Source organism: Portunus trituberculatus, chromosome 12 (assembly GCF_017591435.1).
Source record: "Portunus trituberculatus isolate SZX2019 chromosome 12, ASM1759143v1, whole genome shotgun sequence".
Lineage (NCBI taxonomy): Eukaryota > Metazoa > Arthropoda > Malacostraca > Decapoda > Portunidae > Portunus > Portunus trituberculatus.
In genome coordinates this window covers 3995366-4003038 of record NC_059266.1, presented here as the reverse complement: position 1 = coordinate 4003038, position 7673 = coordinate 3995366, and the positions used below count along the sequence as shown (strand labels likewise).

General features: G+C 38.9%; 1 protein-coding gene across 1 annotated transcript in view; it reads left to right on the top strand.

Moving 5' to 3' along the window:
• Positions 1-2302, top strand: part of LOC123502754 — a 34359-nt gene extending 32057 nt beyond the window's left edge. The window contains 3 exon segments of the mRNA XM_045251997.1: positions 229-318; positions 655-882; positions 1425-2302. Of these exon segments, the coding sequence (XP_045107932.1) occupies positions 229-318; positions 655-882; positions 1425-1817 (711 nt within the window). The 3' untranslated portion in view covers positions 1818-2302.
• The last annotated feature ends 5371 nt before the right edge of the window (positions 2303-7673 follow it).

Below are 7673 nucleotides of genomic sequence, written 5' to 3'. Positions count from 1 at the left end.
AGGGACTTTTTTATATTACAAGTTTAGTGAATCTTCGTAACAATCTTCGGCAATTTCTAAACACAAGTTACTAGTGTGCAAGTATACAAGCCTCCTAGCACATGCAGAATATGATTCTTTCGTCCAAACCTCATTTGATACAAAGTACTTAATACTTAAACCATTACCTATAATTTCTATTCAGTCCACGAAGCAAACAAGAGTGTAATATCGGTGCCTGACCACCAGGTGCTGTCAGCAGCCACGGACTTCGTGAAGCTGGAGGAGAGAGTATCTGACGTGACGTACGTTGGCGCCGAGCTGCTCATTGAGTACACGGTGAGGCCGCGATTGTTGTTCAGTACACCACAGCAACAGTAAAAACATTACACAAATGCCTTTCCAGAGAAAAAAAAAAAAAAATCAGACCTTTTACACATTGTTCCTTTAATGACAATTATCGCAGAAGGTCTTGTCGGAACAAGCACAAACTGGATATCCATATTGACTGTCGCTCTTTTGCTACCTAGCTAGAGGCAAGAAATTTCTTAACTACAGTCTATATCGAAAGCCTCTAATCATGGTATCAAAGCAGTTAATTCACACTCATACTATGAAAGAAAAACAGGATTAAAAGTAATCTTTGTTTCTTGAAGGAGTTGTTGTAACCCGCAGGTGGTGAGCGTGGACCTGACGGTGAACAACAGCTACACGATGGCGCAGGCTGAGGTGAAGGTGGTGCTGCAGCGGCGCGTCGGCTACCCCATCATCTCCATCTATGTGCCCACCGTCATCCTTCTCATCCTGGCTTACCTCTCCCTTGTCTTCCGGCGTGACAACTTCGAGACCCGTGTGATGTCCTCCCTGACGGTGCTGCTCGTGCTCGCCGCGCTCTTCACACAGGCAAGTTCCGGACTCACATATCCTGTCTGCCTTGATATTTACCCCATACTTCCCCGTCCCAACTACATTATAATCATGACATTCACACAAACAACACGCATCTTGGTGGTAGTAGCAAATAGTCGAGGTGTTGCTGCAGCCATCGTGTCCTGCTGAGGTAGGCGTCATGTGTCACGTAACCCTGGCTTGGCCCTTGTGGGGGTGACCTCGCCTCGACAAGTGTTATCTTTAATTGATTGGTCTGGATCGATTGTGGTCTCATCATAATTCATGATTTATCTTCACAGTTTATCGTGCACAGTGCAGCTGCCTTCTGTGATCCGCTCATTCCTGTGCGCGTCATTCACATAAAAACCTTACCTCATATCACCTCTCCTCAGCCACGTACATTATATCTTTTCAAAGTTTGGTCCACACATGATTATCTCTTCCACTCTTACTGCAAGCACCCCTGCTAGGCAGCGCAGACCTCCGATGCCAGGGTGCATGCTGTCCTCTGCTCTTTCAACATGTCACCTCAACTTGGCTCCTCTCTCTTCCAGACGTCCACGTCCCTGCCTAAGACGTCATACTTCAAGATGGTGGACGTGTGGCTGCTGTTTTCCATCTCGGTCATCTTCTTCGTGATCGTCTTCCACGTGATTATCGATATGGCCGCGGAGGGAAAGCTGACCGGAGACTTTTCCAGCATCCCCACCACTGTCAAAGTGATTCCCCTTGAAATTAATGAAAAATTGTCTTCCCCGCCTTTCAGCCCACCCACACGCCCCGAGCCACGTCGGATGATGCTCAATAGATTACTGTCCGCCGGGGGGAACAGTCCTGACGAGAGGAAACGCCTTCTTTCCGATAAACTGTTCCGACAAGCGCTAATCTTCATTCCATCTTACTTCATGCTCTTCAACGTCATTTACTGGATCTATATCTTCGCCTGAACGCCTCGCTCTTTGCCTGACTTCCACCCTCCGGACACTTAGGCGGACACTTAGGTCCCCTTCCCTTATCTCTTATCTCTTATTCCTTATCACTTATCCGTTATACCTGTTTATGTTTTCTTTTCGCCAGTCCCGCCACAGATTCTTTGGAACGAACCGACGCGATGCCGACGACTGATTCGAGACTGAAAATATTCGTCTTGTGAAACTCATAATTGCGTTTAAAAGTTATGTGCAATTCTAATTCGTTAATCTTTCTCACTCGCTGCAGTTACAAATAAATAATTTTCTTGTCATCTTTTATGAGAAATTCCATTTGTATAAGTTTGTTTTTCGTTAACATTGAAAAAATGTATATTTGTGATTCACATGATTTTTTTTCCTATTTCATCATTACTCATAAATGAGTGTAGTTATCGATAAAATATTGTCTGCTACTCTCCTCTTTAAAGTATTCTTAACCTACCGACAGAGGGCGACGTTAGCAAGACGCACGGGTGGGAGGGAGGGACGAGGCTGGGGAGATGACACACGGAAATAGACAACGTGGCACCAAAGCTGGATGTTGTTGCCATTAGCGTTATAAACGCCATCACATTAGTAAACAGGTGAGGATTTGAGGTGGAGGGTGTAACGTCCCATGGAACACATTGGACAAGAGACAACGGATGCAAACAGTGAGTGAACTTGATAGCAAGAACAGATACATATGGCCCACGTGTGCCTACTCGTGGAGTAAAAATTAATTTGTGTAGAATTGTAGATTGACGGTTCATGATGTAACAGATGTTTATTTCAATTGCCGCAAGGGATTGGTGAGGCACTATAGTTACTTTGTGTGTGTGTGTGTGTGTGTGTGTGTGTGTGTGTATTCGCTCATAATTCTGTCAATTTACTGTATGATATTGAACACATTTGCCACAGTAATGATTCCAAGTGACTGATATCGAAACTTTGGCAATATCTGGTTTCCTTCACACACAGCAGATACAAGGCAAAGAGAGACGATTGGTTCTCGCTGCAAGGGGAGGCAAAGTTTGTTATCTGTGATTGCTTTGCTGTCACTGTAGAGCTTATTATTGATTACCCTTCTGTTTTCACCTTCACGTCATTTATTTTCATGTCGGAGGGCACTGCATGATAACGTGTGTTGTATTTAGAGAAGTGAATCTTTCAGTTATCTCTGCAACATTCGTGTTTTGCGTTATTATCTGTGTGATAATGTTCTCGTTCTCTTTTTTTTTTTTTATTTACTCCTTGTTTTCATTTTTCACATTTGCACGACTTGTTTTCATGTCTGAGATTTTTTGATTGGTAGTTTTTAAATGTATCTAGTGGAATAAAGTCGTTACTAGTCTATCAACATAATTTTTGCAATGCTGAGTTTTCTACCATTTTTTGTATTTGTACCTTTGCAAGTTATCCTCATGGCAGAAAATACTGTACGAGTATTGAAAACGTCTGGTGGGACAGAAGCCCAATACTCATTCTCAATTTCTGTTTACCCTCTTTTTTTGTTTTCATCTTTGATCGTGTTTGTTCTGTATGTTGTAGAGTAACAGACACGCTTTGCAATGGTAGCTTGACCTTTCGCCATTGGTCACACTTACTGGTAGGCTTAGGCTTTCAATGTTTTGACCTTAATGAAACTAACTAAAAGTAAAACAAAGGTACATTGTTTCTCCTCTTGGTTAATCGCTAAGTGTCATGCAAGCAAACCTGCTAAGCCTGCTATACATCTCTCATGTATCTTGAATATTCTTGACCTGGAGCTGATTTTTCTTGACACCCTTTCTATGGAAAACGGCTGAACATGGCAGTTTTTCTCATACATGTTGGATTCCCAATAGCGCCTGGAGTTATGTGATGCCGCAGTAAATCAGAGTAGCTTGGGGAGACGTGATGGGTTTTGACTTGCCGTTACATGTTCACTAGTGATTAAAACTATTTATATTGTCAAAGTTAAACACGCTTAATGTAATTCCAGCACGAAGTTAGATTTCCATACAATATTGATTTAATTATACATTTACTATTTTTTTCTGTTGTCTTATTAATTTACATTTCGAGACCGAGGATGTGTTTCAGTAATGTGAAGCTTAAGTGAACAGATTTTCATTTGCACAAGTTGTATTTTTTATCAGTCCTTTTAGCGGTGTTATTTCTATTCCTTTTCCTTTATTTTTCATTGAGTATTTTTTCATCACCACCTGGTTGCCATTTTCCTGGACCACCTTAATTAACTATTTACTGCGAAGTCTGTCCGAACATTAGAGTCGCGATCAAGGAAGAGAATTATGCAGGAACTCAGAGATCAAAGATATTAAAAAGACACTCGAATGTAAATGTTGACGCGAGATGAAACGAAGAAGAAACACACGCCACTTCATGTTTGTTTCATTCCAATAGCATGTCATTGTGATCTGAGCGTGTATGAAAGAGAATGGTCAATGTCCTTAAGTGCGTTTGTCTTGATGTGACACTGATGAAATGTTAACCTGTGCCCTTTTCTCTTATTCGCAAGGCATTCATTATCATATTTGTCATCAACATCATCATCATCATCATCATTATCACTATTGATGTAGTTGATGGTGGTGGTGGTGTTGGTGTTTTCTTCTTCTTCTTCTTCTTCTTCTTCTTCTTCTTCTTCTTCTTCTTCTTCTTCTTCTTCTTCTTCTTCTTCTTCTTCTTCATCATCATCATCTTCTTCTTCTTCTTCTTCTTCTTCTTCTTCTAATTTTCATAATAATTGCCATTATTATTATTATTATTATTACTATTATTATTATTATTATTATTATTATTATTATTATTATTATTATCATTATTATTATTATTATATATTATTGTTATTATTATTTTTATCATTATTATTATTATTATTATTATTATTGGTATTATTATTGTTATTACTATTATTATTATTATTATTATTATTATTATTATTATTATTATTATTATTATTATTATTATTTTATTATTATTATCATTATTATTATTGTCATTATTATTATTATCATTATTATTATTATTTTTTTATTATTATTATTATTACTTTATTCATCTGTTTTTATTATTATTATTATTATTATTATTATTATTATTATTATTATTATTATTATTATTATTATTATGATTATTATTATTATTATTATTGTTATTGCTATTATTATTATTATTATTATTATTATTATTATTATTATTATTATTAATACTATTATTGTTATTATAACCATCATCATCATTGTTATCATTCGATATTCACCACACCTTAAAAATCAGAGCAGTTCGTATCCTCGCCAGTGTGGTCTTCTCTGATACATTTAGCGACTTTCCGAACCACTCACGCTTTTGAAGCAATGCCCGAAGCACACATAGCGTTCAACATATTTACTGAATTGTAACACTTTCCCATGCAATACATACCAACAAGGATGCATAAACCATTGCTAGGCCGAGGATATATTACTTGTTCCACATCAGATATGAAACCTCGACTGAATGAATCTTTCGAACTTTTGAAATCCCCTTGGTTTGGTGAAGTAATTATTTCATGATCTCACCAGCAGCAGATATGAGGCTTCGAACCTCTATCTATTCTGCAGCTTCAGGGATCCAGGCTTGCCAACCACCAGCATAGGACAGCGTTCGAATTTTCATAATGTTTTACGAGTTGAATTTATATTCCGACAAAACTCTAAGGTAACTTTTGTCTTCGAGTATATGTGTTAATGATTCACTGTACCCCTTATTCCTTGCAGTGCTCAAGAGGGGAAAGCCTGCACGGGGCGGAGAGGGTGAGGGGGAGCCACTAATCTGAAAGGGTCTAATTCCCTGAGTTTGGCGGGAAAGTTGGGGAAATTTTATGTTTGATGTTGGGTGTGTGAGGGCTCGAATCCCGCACTCCGGAAGGATGAAGGGCAAACTTTTTACCCTGCTTTTCCCTTTTCTTCCTTTCTTTTCTCTTTCCTTTTTCGTTTGCTTTTGTTTGCCTGCCTGCTGTTTCTCCTCCATCACCATCACCATCCGCTCCTCCTCCTCCTCCTCCTCCTCCTTCTTCTCCTCCTCCTCCTCCTCCTCCTCCTCCTCCACCTCCTCCTCCTCCTCCTCCTCCACCTCCTCCTCCTCCTCCTCCTCCTCCTCCTCCTCCTCCTCCTCCTCCTCCTCCTCCTCCTCCTCCTCCTCCTACTACTACTACTACTACTACTATTACTACTACTAGTAGTAGTAGTACTACTACTACTACTTCTATTACTACTACTATTACTAAGAGAGAGAGAGAGAGAGAGAGAGAGAGAGAGAGAGAGAACGCAACAATACGTTTTCAAGATTTCCTTCCTACTCCTCTCCCTTCTGCTCTCCAACGTGTGTACTTCATTCTTTGCGTACTTTTCTGCAGTGTGAGTGTGTCCCGGAGTGCCTGGCTGCGCTCCCTGCTCGGTTCACATTGCTGGTCCACCCGAGGAGTCTAAAAAAACGGTCCACCTGCAGACTTGTCCCCAAATTGCTCTGGAAGTGAAGGACCTGAAAGAACCTGGTAAGTAAATACTATACTGTCTAACTTTGTACCTTTGTTTCTTATTTATTGTTCTGTTTTTTATATTTTTACTTATTTGCCTTGTCGTCATTCCTGTTTCTCGTTTATTTCCGAGTTAGTATTTGATATTCTTTTGTTGGTTCTTGTAACTTCATCTTAGTAATATTGTGCTTTTGAAAGTTGTACTCCTTTTCCTCATCTTCTTCTTCTTCCTCTTCCTCTTCCTCCTCACCCGTGACACCTCCCCCAAAAAATAATGTCCCCCCTTCTTTCTATGGATTATCCGTCAATCTATTCATTTACTAGATTATATTCCGCATTTTTCTCTTAACAGTAACACGTAAAAAAAGATCTGGTTCCTCATTTTGCCTCACGGGATGCGATTACATTATTTATTTGAATTTTTCTTTGATGTGGAGGGGAGGGATGGGAGAGAAAGAAAGCAATATATTCACACTCACATCTTTTTGTCTCATAATTATAGTGAGGAGCTGTGCAGGCAATTAAGGTTATTCATTGTATTCGTTTGTCTGTGAGTGTCATGACCGGCGCTAGATTTGTAAATCAGGGTGGAAATGCGTTGAATATATAACTGCAAAGAAGGCAAAAAGTGTGAATAAAACATAGGGAATGAGCGAAAAGGAATAGAAACTTTGTGTGTGGAAGCAGAAAAATACGTTTGAAATTAAATATATTAATTTCACTTAATGATCTGGGATTTACTTTTATCTTCTGTCATTTGTAATTATCATTAATTCTTTACACTTGTATTACTGCTGCTCAATTCATTTGCCTGCCGCCTTGTATGTCAGTCTTTTTGTAATGCTAATGACTTTCCAGAGCAAAATGTGCACTTCACTTTCTTTGCTCCTTATCTCTTTTTATGCATAATTCTTTCCTTAATTGCCTTCGCATTGTAACTAAAACATAATCTTTGTAGTGTTTTTGAGTTACTCTATTCAATGTAATATTAGGAAGTCCAAGCGCACACCAGTGTGTATAATGGTATATCAAAGGCAGGTGGATAAGGATCGAGGCAGGATCGGTCAATATAAATTTTATCCCAATTGAAACTTTGTAAGTGGAAGACTTAGGGAGCAAAGTTTCATAGACTTAAAATTGGAAGATGCAAATTTCGTCATCATACCTGCAATCTTGATCACAGATTCACCAAGTTTTTTTCTTTTTCATTGTAAGCCTCTGCCGCTTATGCTAAAGGAAGGGTAATGATAAGATCATTGAGAGTCTACCTAGGTCAGGTCAAGTTTTCATTTTTTTCTTTCAACATGTTCGATGCTACGTTATAAAACATGTGG